Source organism: Tasmannia lanceolata, unplaced genomic scaffold (assembly GCF_043159265.1).
Source record: "Tasmannia lanceolata isolate RefF3 unplaced genomic scaffold, GAP_Taslan_0.1 ptg000004l, whole genome shotgun sequence".
NCBI classification, from domain to species: Eukaryota; Viridiplantae; Streptophyta; class Magnoliopsida; order Canellales; family Winteraceae; genus Tasmannia; species Tasmannia lanceolata.
In genome coordinates this window covers 2,769,122-2,787,638 of record NW_027518681.1, presented here as the reverse complement: position 1 = coordinate 2,787,638, position 18,517 = coordinate 2,769,122, and the positions used below count along the sequence as shown (strand labels likewise).

The 18,517-nt window shown below is 40.0% G+C and overlaps 1 protein-coding gene and 1 long non-coding RNA gene across 2 annotated transcripts in view; one reads left to right on the top strand and one right to left on the bottom strand.

Annotated features, from left to right (window-relative positions):
- LOC143876038 (uncharacterized) overlaps positions 1–14,908 on the bottom strand; it is a 28,532-nt gene extending 13,624 nt beyond the window's left edge. Inside the window, exon 1 of the long non-coding RNA XR_013250286.1 lies at positions 12,930–14,908. This is a non-coding gene — a long non-coding RNA (uncharacterized LOC143876038). The remainder of the gene's footprint in view (positions 1–12,929) is intronic.
- The window catches only part of LOC143876037 (cuscuta receptor 1-like), a 29,625-nt gene extending 11,398 nt beyond the window's left edge, over positions 1–18,227 (top strand). The window contains exons 5-6 of the mRNA XM_077377642.1: positions 7,875–8,027; positions 16,354–18,227. Of these exons, the coding sequence (XP_077233757.1) occupies positions 7,875–8,027; positions 16,354–17,954 (1,754 nt within the window). The 3' untranslated portion in view covers positions 17,955–18,227. The remainder of the gene's footprint in view (positions 1–7,874; positions 8,028–16,353) is intronic.
- Positions 18,228–18,517: the final 290 nt, after the last annotated feature.

The following is an 18,517-nucleotide window of genomic DNA, read 5'->3' as shown; positions in this document are numbered from 1 at the left end:
AACTGAAACAAGCATTCAGTAAAGCAATGATAGAAACATAACACAGGAAAAAAAGAGCGCATCAAAATTGCAGATAGAACAACACTTCAAATGGGCTCGGAAACCATGGACAGAGAAGCTGGCATGTGCATCCTTTACACAATAGTGAAACTACAGGGCAATGAATTGATTAGAATTTGGAAATCTGAAAATATATCATACAGAGCAAGGCAAATACAATAATAGAATTACACTGATTCTTCTTCTTACACAAGAATGGAAGAAGAAGAATACACCTTGATAAACAAGAGGAGGAAAGAAACCTTTTTGTTCACCACAAAGCCTTCCAAGAGCCCAAGAGAACACCCTCTTCTTGCCCTTAATTTCTCCTCAACCTTGAGTAGAGTGCCTTGCTTTTGCTTCACCACAAAAGCCCCCTAGAGCCCCAAGAGAAAACCCCTCTTCTTGCTCTAGATTTCACTTCAACCTTGAGAAGAAGAATCTTGCTTTTGCTTCACCACAAAAGCCCTCCTAGTGCTCCCAAGAGAAAACCCCTCTTGCCTTGCCCTAGGTTTCTCCTCAAGAAGAACCTTGCTTTTGCTCTACCACAAAAGCCCTCTTATGGCCCCCAAGAGAAAACCCTCTTCCCTTGCCCTAGCCTTTTCTCCTCTCCTCTCTACATTTTTCCTTCTTCTTCAAACCCTCTCTTTCATATGCAATCCATATAGCATATATATAGAGAGAAACATATCCCACTTAAAAGGCCCAAGTGGGACCCACTCCAAGAATGAAATACAACCGGTGATTTTGTATCACCAAAGTTCTGGACGGCACCTTCTTGATGTTACCCTTGTATGTAGATGACATACTTTTGGTGGGCAAGGATAAAGCAAAGATTAAAGAGCTCAAGGCACAATTGAGCAATTCATTTGAGATGAAAGATCTCGGACCGGCAACTCATATTCTTGCAATGGAGATTATGAGGGATAAGAAGAATGGAACTTTGTTGCTTTCACAAAAGATGTTTGTGGAAAAGGTACTTGAAAGTTTTGGGATGAGTAAGGCAAAGCCGGTAAAGACACCATTAGCGACTCACTTCAAGTTATGTTCCGATCAATGCCCAAAATCGAAGGAGGAAGTGAAGAAAATGGATCGAGTCCCATATGCTAGTCTTGTTGGGAGCTTGATGTTTCTCATGGTATGCACTAGGCCGAACATTGCTTATGCGGTTGGGGTTTTAAGCCGGTTTATGGCTAATCCGGGTAAGGCGCATTGGGAGGCCGCCAAATGGGTGCTTCGCTATTTAAGAAGCACTAGTAATTATGTTATCACATATGGAAAGGATTTGAAGTCGTTGCATGGTTTTATTGATGCAAGTTATGCTGATGATATGAACAAAAGAAGATCAACTACGGGTTATGTATCCCGGTTTGGAAATGGTCACATTAGTTGGATGTCAAAGTTGCAATCAACGGTTGCATTGTCCACTACTGAAGCCGAGTACATGGCTTTGACGGAAGCTTGCAAGGAAGCGGTGTGGCTTCAAGGTTTGATGGGTGAAGTCGGTATTATCACTCAACCCATGGAGTTGTTGTGTGACAATATGGGTGCTATTTGCTTGGCCAAGAATCTGGTGTTCCATAAGAGAACAAAGCATATTACGGTTCGATATCACAATGTCCGTGAAATTGTTGAAGAAGGAAAGGTACTTGTTTCAAAAGTAGGAACAAAGGAAAACCTAGCGGACATGTTAACCAAGACGATCCTAGGAGAGAAGTTGGAGTGGAGCTTGACTTCTCTCGGTATTATCCCAATGTGAGTTTGGTGATGTTGACAATGGCAAGTAGTGATTTTCTATCAAAGTGGAGATTGTTGTATTAGTGATATAAAATCACTTGGGAATTACTTCTTTAAGTGAGGGCATTCTTGGAATGTGGTTTATAAGCCCACTAAAGAGGGGTTTGTCTTTAGTTGGGACTTATTCTAAAGAAATGGATTTGGGGCTTTTCTCTACAAGAAAAGGGTTTTCTCTCTCCAAGGGTCTCTTCTTCTTCTTCTCTTGCAAGGGTTTTGATCCAAGGTTATTGGGGTTCCTTTTAAGGTGTTTTTGGGTTTGAAAAGACATTGTAAAGAGGGAGTTGGGTTTTTTGCTCGGGTTGTAAGAAGAGGGTGTTGGTGGGTTTTCACCATTGTTGGAGAGGTAATAAGGGTTTTAACCCTTGTTTGTAATTTCTCATCATTGATAGTGAAGTTTACTTGCCGGATTGTCCGCGGAGTAGGCCAAAGTGCCGAGCCATGTAAATCTCTTGTGTCTCTTGCTCTCTTGTTTTCTTTCTTTATTTCACTACACTCTTGATTTGTTGCACACACTCGTTTGGGCTAATTTTGTGGGTTGCCGAAGGCTATTTGGTATTGTTTGGTTTGAGTAGTCTTCGATAACCGGATTTATAGCGGCGGGGTCTTGCCACAACAAGTGGTATCAGAGCGTCCGAGATTTGTAAGCAAGGTGTTTGTGAAATTGCTTGAGAGAAGCAAGGTTTGAGAAAATGACTAGGCACATATTTAAGGTGGAGCTTTTTTATGAGAAGACGGAAGGATTTGATTGTTCAAAGTGGGAACCAAGGAGAATGTGGTAGTTATGCTCACTATGGTGGTTCAAGGAGAGAAGTTGGATTAATGTAACTTCTCTTGGCTTCAAGAAGGAAGGCTCGACATTTCGGTGATTATGCATCAAGGTGGAGATTGTTGAGTTTGTGATACAAAATCACCAGTTATATTTCATTCTTGGAGTGGGTCCCACTTGGGCCTTTTAAGTGGGATGTGTTTCTCTCTATATATATGGATTGCATATGAAAGGGAGGGTTTGAAGAAGAACGAAAAATTTAGAGAGGAGAGGAGAAAAGGCTAAGGCAAGGCAAGAGGGTTTTCTCTTGGGGGCCCTAAGAGGGCTTTTATGGTAGAGCAAAAGCAAGGTAAGGCAAGGCAAGAGAGAAAGCTAGGGCAAGGCAAGAGGGGTTTTCTCTTGGGGGCACTAGGAGGGCTTTTGTGGTGAAGCAAAAGCAAGATTCTTCTTCTCAAGGTTGAAGTGAAATCTAGGGCAAGAAGAGGGGTTTTCTCTTGGGGCTCTAGGGGGATTTTGTGGTGAAGCAAAAGCAAAGTTCTCTACTCAAGGTTGAGGAGAAATTAAGGGCAAGAAGAGGGTGTTCTCTTGGGCTCGTAGAAGGCTTTTTTCCTCCTCTTGTTTATCAAGGTGTATTATTCTTCTTCCACTCTTCTTCTCCATTGGATTTTGTCTACTGTAGCACAAGCATTGTGTTGGAAAATTTTCCAACTACTTCTCGAAGGATGGTTTTTTCCATGTACTCGGTGTAGAGACTTGGAGGTTATTTTGTGGCTACATAGAAGGTTGGAGAGAAGGGTTTATCGGTGGATTTTACCGGTGGAGGTAACATTGTACTATTTTGGTTATAAATAGTGGATTGAATGTTGCCTTGTCCGTGGAGTAGCCCATTGTGGTGAACCACGTATATTCTTGTCTTCTTGTAGTTGCTTGTGATTTGCTTCCTTAGTGGTTGTGGTTTGTCAGCATGATTTTCTCCATCTTGTAGTGCAAGATCTTGGGTATTTCGTGTGTTCGCCAGTGGTAGATTGGTGGATGTTATTGGCAGTGGGTCTTGGCCCCTCCAACAAATGGTATCAGAGCTGGGGCGAGGTAACTCCCGGGAAGATCTCGGTAACCCCGGTGTGCCTCCGAGGACGGTGGAATTCTCTCGGAGAAGATCTCGTGGTTCTCACGTTGTCACCATGTGGAGGGGCAAGATGGTCCACGTTGCTTCCGCGTGGAGGGGGAGATTGTTGGGGTTCCACGCAAAAGCAAATAGTCCCACATCGGTAAAGTGGATTGGATGGGGATGGGTTATAAGGGAATGGGCATCCTCCCTCTAACAGCTAGCTTTTAGGGGTGAGTTCTACCCGGTTTAATTCCCGGATAGATTCAAGTTTACAAAAATAAATGGGGTTTCACAAGTCTAAGTGACAAGTTAATACTTACAAAGTTTTTCTAATTTGTTGAATAACAGAAAAGCAAATGGACTAGATCTTGCCTCATAGCATGTACCTATGTTTAGATTGAAAAATAACATACACTACAATAATCTATCCATAACAGTACTTTTGGTATTTGAGCCATAATCAAATTGGATGGTGCTCTGTTTTGCAACAGTGAGCTCATTGATTCAATGTTAGGAGAAAATCCATCGGAATACATTGATAGACAAAATCTGCTGAAAAATGAGCCCTTCCGCAGATTACTTTTGCACGAGAGAACAGCCACACAAGTTCACTTTTCAACAGATTTGTCTTGTTAATTCAAATGACTAATTATGTTATTAGTTTGAGTTGTCAAATATTGTCATCACCAAGTCCCACATAGGAATAAGGGTGTTAATCAAGACCATTGATTTTGCGGGAGGCGATCCTGTATGGTCCCTATCGCACACCTAACAGATATCCCCATCCGTTAGATTAAGACTGACAAATATTAAATCTTTAGCTTCTCATAGCGGAATCCTTAGCAAGGGCTAGGAACATCCGATCAAGGTTGGGCAAACAACAATGGGACAGATTTGTATTCAATGATTAGATCAACCGGAATTTCTATTGGAAGTGATATAAAATTTGTGTTAGAATCTAATCGAATCATAGTGCGAAAATTGATATGACCTCTTGCCATAATGATTAGACTAATATTGTGTTACAATCTATATGTGATATGAAAATGCTTCTATTTTCGAATACCGTTAATTACTAGAAAGATCTTCCAATCTAACCAAGTCATTATATGCTCAAATCAATGAAATCTTAGGCCGTGCCTTGGTAGATTAGGGACCAACCAGAATAAATCCTGACTTGTGAAAGTCTCTTCTCCCATCAAGTAAAAACCCATATTTATTGAAGAGATTAAATTTGTCTCCCAGATCAACACACCTTCCTTATATATTAAACTTAAAAGTTAGAACCTTAATTAGATTAACCTTCAACTATCTAAAACCTATTTTTTTAGCAAAACAACTATACATATTTTTCAAAAAATCTTAGTGGCAATGTGCACACCCTGTTAGATCTCACGGGAGATTAGTTTAACATTCTCTCACTTAGTCCATATTGACACTTCTAAGATTTTGAAAAACGACCGACGCAGCCAAACACCGATCAAAAAACAAATGGCTATGATCAAAAGAACAAGAAAAATCATAGAAGCTAAAGTTTGCAAATTAGAAAAATGCTAAATAGCAGGAAGAGTGTAGGATAACCTTCTACAAGTACTTTAGGAAACAAATACCAGGAAAACCATGTTTCCCAAAACTTCTAAGTTTCTAACTTCTTCATATTCTTCATGATCCCAACTTGCTATCGTTATGGATTTGCACGTCGAAGTGTAGATTAAGTGGAAAATATTTCTTCATTTTCCATATTTTCTACCTGTGAATCTTCCCAAATTAGCCATCCTCAAAATATGCTGATAATTTTTGGATTGCATCAATTGCTTCCTGTAGAAAAGAATTCGCCCTCGAATTCGATACATCATCCTCCGAGAAATCCCTCTCATTTCTTCGTTTCAACCATTAAATCTTGTAAGGATTTTGATGATCTGTGATGTCAATCTAAAACTTGGTCGCGGCAGACTCTAATAGGATGTTTTGCCAACTCCCATTATCGATTACGAAAGAGTAAAACTTTTCAGCCACCGTACATGTAGTATGGAAAATGTTATTTTTAACCCAGCCATTTGAATTGTCTTAAGGTGAAATCATTACCTTTCGAATGACCAAGGCTTCTCCAACGCCACCTTATAGTTCTACTACTTCATCCTCCTTATCCCCATACTCATCATAGGTTCATCTTGGTCTTCATCGTCTGCATCGACAACTAATGAGCTTTACCTCTCTTAAATTCTACAGCCGTTGATAAAGAAACTAAAGGCAGTTAAAAGCGAGGAAGGCTTCCCTCATTTTTCTTCTTCATCTTCTCCCATGTGTTGATTTGGTACTTTCCTTGATGAGATCGTGTCAATTCCAGATGCAGCCACCATGACGAAGCTCGCCCCCTCAGCTTCAAAGCCACAAGTTGGACTTGCTTATGGTTTGGAACCCCTTTGAACTCGAAAAATCTTTCCAATGTGCATAACCAATCCAAGAACTCTTCCGCGGGTAACCCATCATGGAGCTCGAGCATCTCAATTCTGGATTCCCAACTGCGGTTGTCTCTTTCACGCATGTTCACTAGAGCTTCAATTCGCACCTTGTCATGGAAAGAGTTCACTAGGGTTTCATCTTCTTCCCCCTGTCTCCTAGGATTAGATTTTTGGATATTGAGAAGAAGAGGGGAACGGCACTTCTTCCTTGGGCTCCTCTGCCTTTACAAAGATGGAAAGGACATTTTACAGTATATATGCAATGCCGAAGGAGGGGATGCCGACACACGCAGAATGTGAACAACATGTCGACACACACAGAAAGTGAACGACTCGTGATTGGTCAAGAAACATCGATGCGCGCAGAATGTAGACGACACCGATGCACGCTGAATGAAAATGATACTTAGGGTAATGGACCATCCAACCAGCTAGACGACAAATAAACATAAACAAATGCCAGTGTGAAGGATAGCTGAATTAAAGAAAAAGACTCTCCTGGGAAGATGAATACATTATTTCTTTATTCCGGATAAAAGCTATAGTTACAAAAAGTAAAATATAAAGTGCTGGAAAAGTAAAGGATAAAACACTAAAACATGTTGGATTTGGTTCTGGGACCTCTTCCCTAGAAACAGATGTCTCCTTATATAGCTTTATTCGGGTAACGGCTACTCATTACCCCATGTTCTCTAGGAGAGCACATTTTGGTAACTGCCCATTACAGGCTCCCTTATTTGCATGCCCTCCATTCCTCTAGGTGGTTATTATCCACCTTCTCTTGACATGCAAACAAAGTACCACTTCTTTGACTTAGCATCTTGGTCCCTTTTGACCAGCTAGGTTTAGAGATAGATATAAATCAGAGGGAGCTTCTAATAACCGTCCGATCTTTTAGGGTCTACTCTCTTAACATTCCCCCACATTTTCTCCAAATGCCAGATTGGCATGTAACTCCATTGACTCGGTCCAAACGAGTCGCCACTTGGTAATTCGGTCCTTCATGACCGATCATGCCCCAAAATGTGTAAACACAATCACAAGGTGATTGTTGTAAGATGACGATCATAAGGTGGTGGGTATCTTGGATCTAGGTCATTAGAAATCTGAATGCATACCAACCGTGTGGTAGGGAAATAATCTATCTTAAGGGTGGCATTAAAATAGTATTGCGTCTTTGTCACACAAGATCTATTTTTGGTTTCTAGTATTCTTGATTAAGATTTTACACAGAGATTGCATATTATACACACTATAATTGAGGGTCCTTCCAAACTCTTTAGATTAATTATTCACTCGATTTATATTACTTGGATTGCTGAACTGATTACCTCTTAACACAAATGTCAATGCTTTAGCTTCTCTAAGCAAAACCCTTAATCAGGCCTCCAAAATCAAGTGCTAGGATCATCCGATCAAGGTTGACAAACAGAAATATGTCAGATTTGTGTTGGTCAGTTGCATCAAAGGAATCGATCACATCCACAGCACAAGTGGGTTCCAAAAGTGATAATTTGGGAGAAAAATCCTATGGTTTAGTTTATTTACCATTTTTCACGAACCTACGGTTTAATTTATTTACCATTTTTCATGTACCTGATTTAGAAACAATGAGTTTTTTCTTTTGTATCGAAAGGAATTTGTTGTTTGATAATAAATGAAATGGGCCATGGCTTATTATGTCTTGATCATTTTCTTGTAGGTTTATGTGGGTTGAATAGACTCAAGGCCTTATATCTCAGCCAAAACTATCTCGTAGACGAAAGTCTTTCATCATGTTTAGGCAACCTTTCCTCCTTGGAAGAACTGGATTTATCAGAGAATAATTTTTCATTTATATTCGACTTATCAAAAGGTATGGGACAATATATAAAATGATTATACATTTATTAGTTTTTGTTTTCACTTTCATTTCTCTTAGTCATTTTAATGATAAGATGGTGCATTTGATTGGATTTTGTGTTTTACAAGTTCAGATTTTTTCCAAGATATTACTCACATAAAAGCATTTAAGAATCTTGAACAACTTATATCCGAATTTTTGGGAATAAACTTGAAATTTAATAAAGTAAATGGAAAATGATTCCCAATCCCTCTATTAAGATCTTTGGATCTCTAAGGTCTCGTTTGATTGCAGGATAATTTTTGGGGACATCACTTGTTCCAAATTGCATCTTATGAGCTCTTGTAGAATGATTTTTTAATTGGGACAAAACACGATCCTAGCTTATGTATTTACCCTAGAAAATAAGAGCAGCTGAAATTCTAGATGAGAGAGGGATTTCACTTACTCTGGGTAAGATTTTGTGGGATAAAACATAAAACTAATTTGGGACAAGCTATTCACGGCAACTGGAGAATGTCTTATTCAAGGTTTATCTACAAAGAGGCCCTAAAACACACTGAGAGAACTATAAAACGAGCAAGCCATATCCTGTAAGTGGACTGAATTATATGATGAAGGGCCGTATGAACGCGTACTGATCATCCCATCTTTGATATTTGATCCAACAGCAGCTCACTTTTTGAGGAGCTGCTGTTGGATCAAATATCAAGGGTGGTACTTCTATCGTACCACCTTTGTGTGTTTATACTGCCCTTCATCATATAATTTCTTGGTAGGAGGAACTTCATCTTTTTTTATTTATTTTTGATAGACAAGCTAGGATTGACACTCCGACCTCTTGATTGAAGAACAAAGCCTTAAGCATTGGGCTAGAGGAGGAACATCATCATTTAGTGTCTAAAGCAGTGACTTCACTTGTTTATAGAACTAAACATGTCATGACTTTGAGCGGTCATGGTTAAGATCAAGTTCACATACAATCCGGGGTGTAATCAAGACCGTTGATCTAGTAGACCATGAGGCGACCCACATGATCCTAGTCCCATGCCTAGTGACATACCATCTGTCAGGTTAAGGCCTACAAATGTCAGCTCTAGCTTCTCTTAGCAGAATCTTAAACAAGGCTTAAACATCAAGGGCACGGGTCATCTCATCAAGGTTGATGAACAGAAATTGGTTAGATTTGTGTCCGTCTGTTGCCATTTGTAGAATATTGCAATTGTATCTTGCTATCTTTAACATTCCCCCGCAAACTGAACGGGTAAGAACGAACGGTCAGTTTGTTCCGTAGAGAGATGAATTGTTTGGAGCCGAGGGGCTTGGTAAGAATATCAGCAATCTGATCAGAACTTGCCAAAAACCGTACATTTAGTAATCATTGGGCAACCTTTTCATGAACAAAATGGAAGTCAATCTCAATATGTTTGGTCCGTGCATGAAATACGGGGTTAGCCGTGAGATAAATGACACCTAGCACTAGAGAATGGGTGCACGAAGTGATGATACCCCGAGTTCAGATAGGAGAGACTGAAGCCAAGCTAATTCAGCAGCGGTGTTGGCGAGACCTTTGTATTCAGATTAAGTACTAGATCGTGCAACAGTCGGTTGCTTCTTGGAACTCTATGAGACTATGTTCGGTCCGAGAAACACACAGAAGCCTCTCGTAGACTTACGGTCATCAGGGCAACCTGCCCAATCAGCATCAGAGAAGGCACTGAGAGTGAGAGCGGATGGCCATCGAAGGTGAATACCATAGGTGATGGTGCCCTTTAAGTAATGTAAAATGTGGTTAACTGCAGCCCAATGGTCAGAAGTGGGCCGATGTAAAACTTGACAGACTTGGTTAACTGCGAAAGAAATGGCAGGCCTCGTCAGAGATAAATATTGGAGAACTCCAACTGTAGTGCAATATTCACGACCATCCGAGAAGCCCGTGCCAGTGAAGCGAGACAGACTAAGAGATGAGGCCATAGAAGTTGTGCATGGCTTGGCCCCATCCATCTTCATACGGACAAGCAAGTCTGTGATATATTTTTGCTGAGAAAGCAAGAGGCCACCAGCACTAGGAGAGACCTCAACACCAAGGAAATACCGAGGCGGTCCAAGATCCTTGATGGCAAACTCTTGATGAAGGTGGGCAAGCAGGTGAGAGAGTTTGCTTGTTGCACACATGAAGGGGAATTGGCCAAGAAGTGGACTTTTGTTGTTAATAATAGGAGACGACATACGATTATTAAGATAGGTGGCTGTTTCAAAGGCATCCACCCAATAGTAAAGGGGAACTGATGAGTGCGCAAGTAGGGCAAGACCCGTCTCAAAAATGTGACGATGTTTGCGTTCGGCCGAGCCATTCTGTTGATGAGCGGAAGGACAAGAAACTCAATGGCCAAGTCTTGATAAATGAAGGAATGGTTTGAGTTTCTTGTACTCACCTGCACCATCAGTCTAAAGTAACCTTATCTTATGGGACAACATATTTTCAACATATACCTTAAAGTGATGAAAGGGACGTAAAACATTAGACTTATGAACTAAAGGATAGATCCATGTAAATTTACTATAGTCATCAATAAAATGTATGTAATAGTGAAAACCAGAATTAGAAGAGGATCTGGCCCCAAATATCAGAAAAGATCAGATCAAGAGGGTAACCCCATCGTGTTGAAGACGATAAGAGTGGAAGCCTATGACTCTTTCCAAGCTGACAAGAAGGGCAAAATCTAACAGTGCTATGCTGTTGAGTTGGAATCTGAGACGAAGGAGATGACGAATGACACGAGGGGATGGATGGCCGAGACACTAATGCTGGAGGTCTAGGGAGACACGTTCACCAAGAAAGGAGTAGCCACTGGCTTTATTTGATGACTGGAGCAGCGAGAGACAGTAGAGACCACCCTTAGTGAAGCCTTGGAGGAGGATGGTCCCGTTACTCAATCCTCGATCAGCAACAAATCAGGATGGAATTCAAAAAGTACATTATTATCACACCAAAGTTGTCACATAGAAAGAAGATTTTTGGATATATGAGGGGCATGTAAGAGATGTGATAACTGAAGATTTTTGGATTGAGTAGGTAAAATAGAAGAACCAACATGAGAAATGGACAAACCTTGGCCATTGCCAACTCGAATATGATCGGAGTTGTGATACTCAGATGGAGATTGGAGATTTGTGAGGTCGGACATCAGATGATTGGTAGAGCCAGTGTCGACATACCAAGAGGGATCAAAGGTGGATGACTGGCAAGCATAATTGGCTGCAAATGGGTGGGACAAGGAAGGTGGAGCTCGTGAAGCAGTACTTGTGTAGCGATGGCACGTCAAACCAGCATGACCCGAGCGGCCACAAAGTTGGCAGACAACATTACCTGGCGAAGGACCAGTGCATGGAGGGAATTCATTGTGATTGCATGACTGACGACCGCGACCCCAGCCACGATATTTATGTTGTTTATTGTTGTTGCGTTGAGGTTGTGAGGTGGATGACGAGTAGCCTTTGGAGGCAAAGTTGGCTTCTGGTGGAAATGAGTCTGCAAGAGATAGAGACTGCATTTCTAGCCGCACATCATGGCTATACAACAAGCCATGAAGATCTTCAATGGGAATTGGATCCGAGCGTCTAAGAACAGAAGTGACAAGACTTTCGTAATCAGGGACGACCAACAAGAGTAGACTCCATTAGATCAGGTTCGAGAATAGGGTGTCCAGCTGAGGCAAGTTGATAGGCGAGCATCTTAGCATGTTGAAGGTAATCCGTCATGGATTTCGTCCCTTTTCATAGGTGCGTCAATTGACAACAAAGGTGCATCTCTCGAGCTCTAAATGGAGAAGCATACATCTTCTCGAGGGCTAGCCTCACTGCGCGAGAAGTGTCAAGGCCGATGACATGCGCAAGTGGGCCGATTGAGAACGAGGAGATGAGCCAGGTAAGGATGAGCTGATCTTGTCGGTGCCATGCCAAAAAAGAGGGATTCATGATAAGAGGATCCTCGGGGTTTGTACGCGGTAGATGCATAAGAGGGCATGCATTGTCTCCAGTGACAAATTCAAATAGGTCATGCGCACGGAGTAACGGAAGGAACTGAGAGCGCCATATAAATAGTTTGGCCCCTCAAGTTTGATGAAGAGAGCATGATGAACATTGCCAAATGATTGCATGGTTGTTGAAGGGGAAGGAGCATTCAAGGCAAAAGACATAGTGGAGGTAGCCGTGGAGGTAGCCGTGGAGGATGTATCTGCCATGGGAGTATTAGCCGTGTGATGAAGGGGAGATAACTTCTCTTGGATGTAGGAATGGAGTAAAAACAGGACCAGTGTTAGGTCTTCGGCTCTGATACCAAATCAGAGGCTTTTGATTATAGGAACAAAACTCCTTATTGCCTTAAGGAGGCTAATGGGAGTATATGTATTTATAGACACTGAGGTTAGGTCTTCACGTCTATCATGTGAAGGGAAAGAATCTAACTAAATGTTAAGAGTAATAAATAAAAAGAGGGATGATGTTGTTAATTATGGGCATGATTTCTAAATCAAGAGATTTGAGAATCTCATGATTGATGGCTGCCATTAAGAGTTTGGACTTGGTTGCCATTTGTAGGATATTGTAACTTACTGTCTTTAATATGGCTGCCATTTGGGGATTTGCTATCTTTGACTTGGTTGTCATTTGCAGATTTGGTATCTTTGAGTTGTTTGCCATTTATAGAATATTGCAATTGTATCTTTCTATCTTTAACAAGGAGAACAGTAAACATTCCAAAGTAGATTGATACGCAAATTTGAAAGTTAGAACTTTGAAAGCGTAATCGTAAAATGCAATGAGACCCAAAAAGTTTTCGCCCGGATTTTTTCCAAAGCTTTTCGAGTAAAAATGTAATGAAATCCGAATTATATGCTCAAATCATGTACTTACTGAATAGCTTTACATGTCTTGTAAAGCTCAAGCTCCCCCATTATATATCATTATCTTGAGCATGCTTCTGATAAGGAGGGAAAAAAGGAAAAGCAAACATTAATAAGATATATTGAAAAGGTGAAAAGATGACTCAAGTGTGAAATATAAGATATGGTTGTATATTAGATGGAGGGAAACAATCATCAGATAAATAAATAAATGTCTGAAGCACCAACAAATGCAATCGAAACAAATAGACAAGGTTGGAAGTCATTTTAGATTGAAAAGAATCTGTGAGAAATTAAAGGTCAGAAAATTTTCTAATATCACAAGCACGGGACCGAGTAAACATATAAATATCTTAAAGAGGTTCCACATTATCATGACTCTTTGCAACCAAAGAATCTGCCGAGTTGCAATCAGGGAACACCACCAAAATTGCCCCCACCCCGCTGAGTACCACACCATATTAGGTTGTTGTTGGATTCACAGAAGGTGTCATGTTGGATTCATAGAAGGTGTCATCATCGATCCCGAGAAGTGATTCAAGAATAGGAAGTAATTCAAGAACATGTAGTAATTCAAAACAGAAAACAATTCATTATTCACATTTCCAAAGATCAATCACCAATGAGCAGAAATTCCAACAAAAATTACCAAAAACCCACATGAAGAACAGTTTTATAAGATAGAAGAGGAACATAAAAAAAACAACATGCAATTTTTATAAGTGGCAAATAATTGTTCATATCAAAATATAAAAATAAAATACCCATAAAAAAGACCTTCCAACATCAATAACATTTGATCTGAGAACAATTCAGAGTTAATGAGCAAACAATCTTCAATTACCCAAAAAATCCTAGAAATTGAATGATATAAAAAGATTATACTTCAATTTTGTTTTTCCTTCCTGGAATGCTTTGTTAGACAAAGGTACTTAAATATCAAAATGTAGAAAAAAAGGACTATTAGCAAGAAAAGGGGTGGATAATTGAAAAAACTATTATAAAATCAACAAAATCCATTCTTATAGATAAAGTATCGATTCAAGATTACAAATTCCCAACATCTCATTATGACAAACACTTATAATTAGTGTTTTACCAGCTGATTCAAGCATCTTCAAGATTCAAAGCTTGAAACCCAGTAATTTCATTTCTCCTATGTGGAATGCTTTGTTTGACATGGGTACCTAAAAGATCATAATGGGGAACAATTTGGACAAATAGAAAGGAAAAAATGACATGAACTAATCATGTTGAACGTATACAGATACTCTTTTGATACTAATCATATTCATTTATGTGCTCATAGCAATTCTAAACATGAAAAAAGGAAAAAGGGAAAAAAAGATATACATCTTGAGAACCCATGAATGCAAACAAGAAATATTGTAGGAAATATGTTCTTGTAAGCATTCTATCAAACAAATGATATACATCTTGAGAACCCCTTCATTTTAAAAGGAAATCCATGGTTTCCTAAAAGAATGGTTTCCAATACCCCAAAGCATTCAAATGACATTGTGTTGGAAAATCTAGATGAGGAGTCTGATCTACGACTTAGTCGAACCCAAAAATATGCAACTCGAAGTCAAAATTATTTTCTGTTGAAAAAATTCAGAACTGAAATCTTAAGGAGATTGTACTTATCTGTTTTGGAAGAAAACCTTTCTGTAAATCGGATTGAAAAGGAGAAGGCTGAGTCGTGCCAGTCGGTCACTCTCCTTAAGTATCGTATCCGCCCCCTACCCGCGCAACCGGGATCCGCGAACCGACGCTCCAAGATAAAACAGCCAAATATAGCTCCAATCCACGTGCACTCGCTGACTGGTCCACCCATAAGTACCGCGGAATAGTACTCAGACGCGGATGGAACGGATGAAGAAGATGAACAGAAACAGTGTGTATTGTGTCTTTGCAAAACAGAATTAGTATGTATAGATCGTGTATTAACCAGTGCTTTCTTCTCCCTTTATATAGACATCAATATGACTGTTGGGGAAAGGCACAATTAAGGGTGTGACTGTTGGGGAATAGCCACTATTAAGGAGAAAAATGTTTCCTTTCCTAACAACCACATTTATGACCGTTGGAGACTTGAAACGATCTTTCACACTTAATGTGTGCCGTTACCCTTCGATCCAACACTTCGGAACTCACCCGCTCAAGAACTAGTCGTTGAAATGAACTGGGCCGACCATTCGGTCATTCCTCGGTTCCGAGCTTTGCAGCTCAATCCGACCGAGCCTCTTGACAGACCCCAACGGTCTAACCCGACCGAGCCGAAAAAGAGGTTGTAATTAGCACTAAAAAGAAGGTTGTAATTTACCCATACCCGGACCACGGCCCGGTGAGGCGAGGCGAGCGCGTTTTGAATATGAACTTTGTTCATAGAAAAGCAAGGCACCCAACAAATTCTAAAGCCCCTTGAAGGCCCAAGCCTTTCTCCAACTCTCCATCTTATACGGATGAGTTTTTCCTTCTCCATGACCAATGTGGGACCATTTGATTTTGAATTGTAGTTGGGAGCCCACTCCACACACACCCCATGATCTTGGGTTCAAGTCCCCATACAAGCAAGACTCTTGCTTTGAAAACAAGAGGGAAAATTTAATTTGAATCTTCCCTCATCTATGACTTTTCAATTTAAAATTTCTAACACATTGAAATACCCATATGTTGCTAACATCCTACAATTCAAAAACAAAATCCACATATCAATCATCCTCAATAGTCCAACAAAAAATAAACACAACGAACAGCTGGCCTGAAACGTGACTGAGGGTAGTGGATACCACACGAACAAAAAAGTTTTTCCAAGTTAGGCACTGTTTGTTCAGGATTTTGTTAACCGACTGTGAGCCCAAAACTGATTATTGGACTCACAATCAGTTCAAAGTCTCAAACAAACAGGCCTTAGTACTTCTATCATTCCCCTTGATTAAAAAACAAAAAGAAGAAAAATTGTGAGCAAGGGACGTTGAATAAACCCCATTCTTTGCAAGTAGAGTGGAATCTCTGCAAATCAAAAGCCATTGCAATCACTCCATGAAGCAAGCTATGCATGTTGATGACCGAAATCATTGGAAGAGAAGTACTCTATCATGATCGGAGGGTCAATTCCTCAGCCCCGGAGAAACGGAGATCGGCTCTGTGTTCGTTAGGTTAGGGGAAGCGGAAAACCCGAAAAAGGTCTATGCCGGGGTCCACTGGTTAGAGTTGGTGGTGGGTAAAAAATCTCAGAATATGAGAGGTCGAGGTGGGATCATGGGTTTTCGGACGGCCGTTCCACTGGCCTCCCTTCCTCTTTATATTATCAGAATAGAAAGATGACTATTATTTTGCAATATCTCTCTAATTTTTTTGAGCGAAAGATGACTGTATTATTTTGCAACATCAATCTAATTTCGTGAAAAATATCTGTCTTATTCTTGCAGGGATTTGCAAACTGAAGAACTTACGTGACTTGATATTGAGGAACAATTCAATTCAGGGTAGTATTCATCCATGTATGGAAGACATGCATTACCTGCAAAAGCTTGATCTCTCTGACAACCGATTTACAGGAAAGATTCCTCCTTTCGTTTTCAAGAACCTAACGATGATATGGTTCATTGATCTTTCAAATAATCAGCTCATGGGTGAGTTCTACTTTTCAACGTTAGCCAACCTTTCACAGCTTGTAAATATTGAACTTTTGAACAATACCCAATTAGACGTTGAAACCGAACACCCACATTGGGTTCCTACTTTCCAACTCTATTACCTGGGCTTAGAAAATTGCAACCTCAACCAACGTAGCACTCGTAGCATTCCAAGCTTCATTTCTAGTCAGCATATAGGTAGTTTAAATTTGGACCATACCTCCCTTCAAGGGTTCATCCCATCTTGGGTATTGTACAATGCATCATTTGAAACCTTGTCGTTGAGGGGTAACATGTTCCAAGGCTCAATTCCTCACTCTACTGACAATACTGGATCATATCTCTACTCACTAGATATATCTGACAACAATCTAGATGGGCAACTTCCTACAAACATAGGAACTCTTTTCCATAATTTGCATGTCCTTGACCTATCAGAAAATGCTTTGCAAGGTAGGATACCATTGTCCATGGGTGAAATGGCATACTTACAGGTATTGGATCTATCCGACAACAAGCTTTCAGAAGAAATCCCACATCAGCTGACCAAAAATTGCAAGTCACTGGTATACTTAAGTGTATCAAGTAATAGGTTGCAAGGAGACTTTCTCCCAATAGATGCTAACATGACACAATTGGAAGTTTTACTTGTTAGCCTCAATAACTTCACAGGAACAATCTCATCTAGCTTGTTGAATAGCCCCGACTTGATGATTCTAGATATACGATATAATAACCTGTCTGGTCTTTTTCCTAGTTGGTTATTCTCCCTCTCAAATTTGGTATCACTTCTTTTAGGGCATAATTTCATTCAAGCCGACATTCCAATGCAATTGTGTCAACTCAGTAACCTCCATACCTTGGATCTCTCCAACAATCTTCTTTTTGGGAAAATACCTTCTTGTCTCAACAACATCAGTTCATGGAAGAAAGAAAATCCAATCCAAATTCACAAGGTTATTTTAAGTAGGTCACTAACTTACTCTTTAAAGGGCCTTCCTTTTCAGTTAATGACTGGAATTGATTTGTCTATGAATCATTTGACAGGTGATATTCCTTTCCAAATAGGAGACTTGAGAGAGCTTCGCTCATTAAATTTTTCCAATAACCTACTAACCGGCCATCTTCCCCAATCCTTCCAATACTTAGAAAACTTAGAAAGTTTGGATCTCTCTCATAATAAGTTGGTCGGGGGAATCCCTTATGAATTAACTAAGCTCCATTCACTTACTTTTTTCATGGTCGCCTACAATAACCTATCAGGTAGTATCCCTTATGAGAAACAATTTTCCACATTTGGCGAGGATAGCTACGAGGGAAATCCATATCTATGTGGGCCACCACTAAAAAGAAATTGCTCCTTGGACATCCATCCACAACCTCCTAGAGATTAGGGGGAAAAATCAAGTGTTCTTGATAATTCTGTGATTTTCTACTCATTCATAGCAATGTCATATGCTTTGGGATTTTGGGGAGTCATCGGATTTCTTCTTCTCAACAAGAATTGGTGGTATAAATACTTCAATGTTATGGATGCATGTACGATTTTGTCATTTCTTGAGAAATCTTTGTTCCAAGTAATTTTAATTTCAACTTTCCTTCCCCTGTATTGCAATGTTATTGTGAGAACTAATAATAAGATTTTATTCCAGTTATAATGCATATAATATGATTGTGAAGTATTAGTTACACCATAAAGATCAAAGCATTGGCAATCATGACTCCAAAGAAAAGAGCATACCACAATAATGACATAAAAACAAAATATTTCTTGAGAATTGCTAAGCTATCGTTAAAATAATCCCTACCTTAGTGTGGCCTTGGCTAGATCACCGTTGATCCTTTGTGGGCCTGTTCCAATCAACCGCTCACTAAGGATGATAAGCACCATGTTTATCCATTTGCATAAAACATAATTCTACAGGGGATCTACAGGGGATCTCTTCTCTCATCTCTA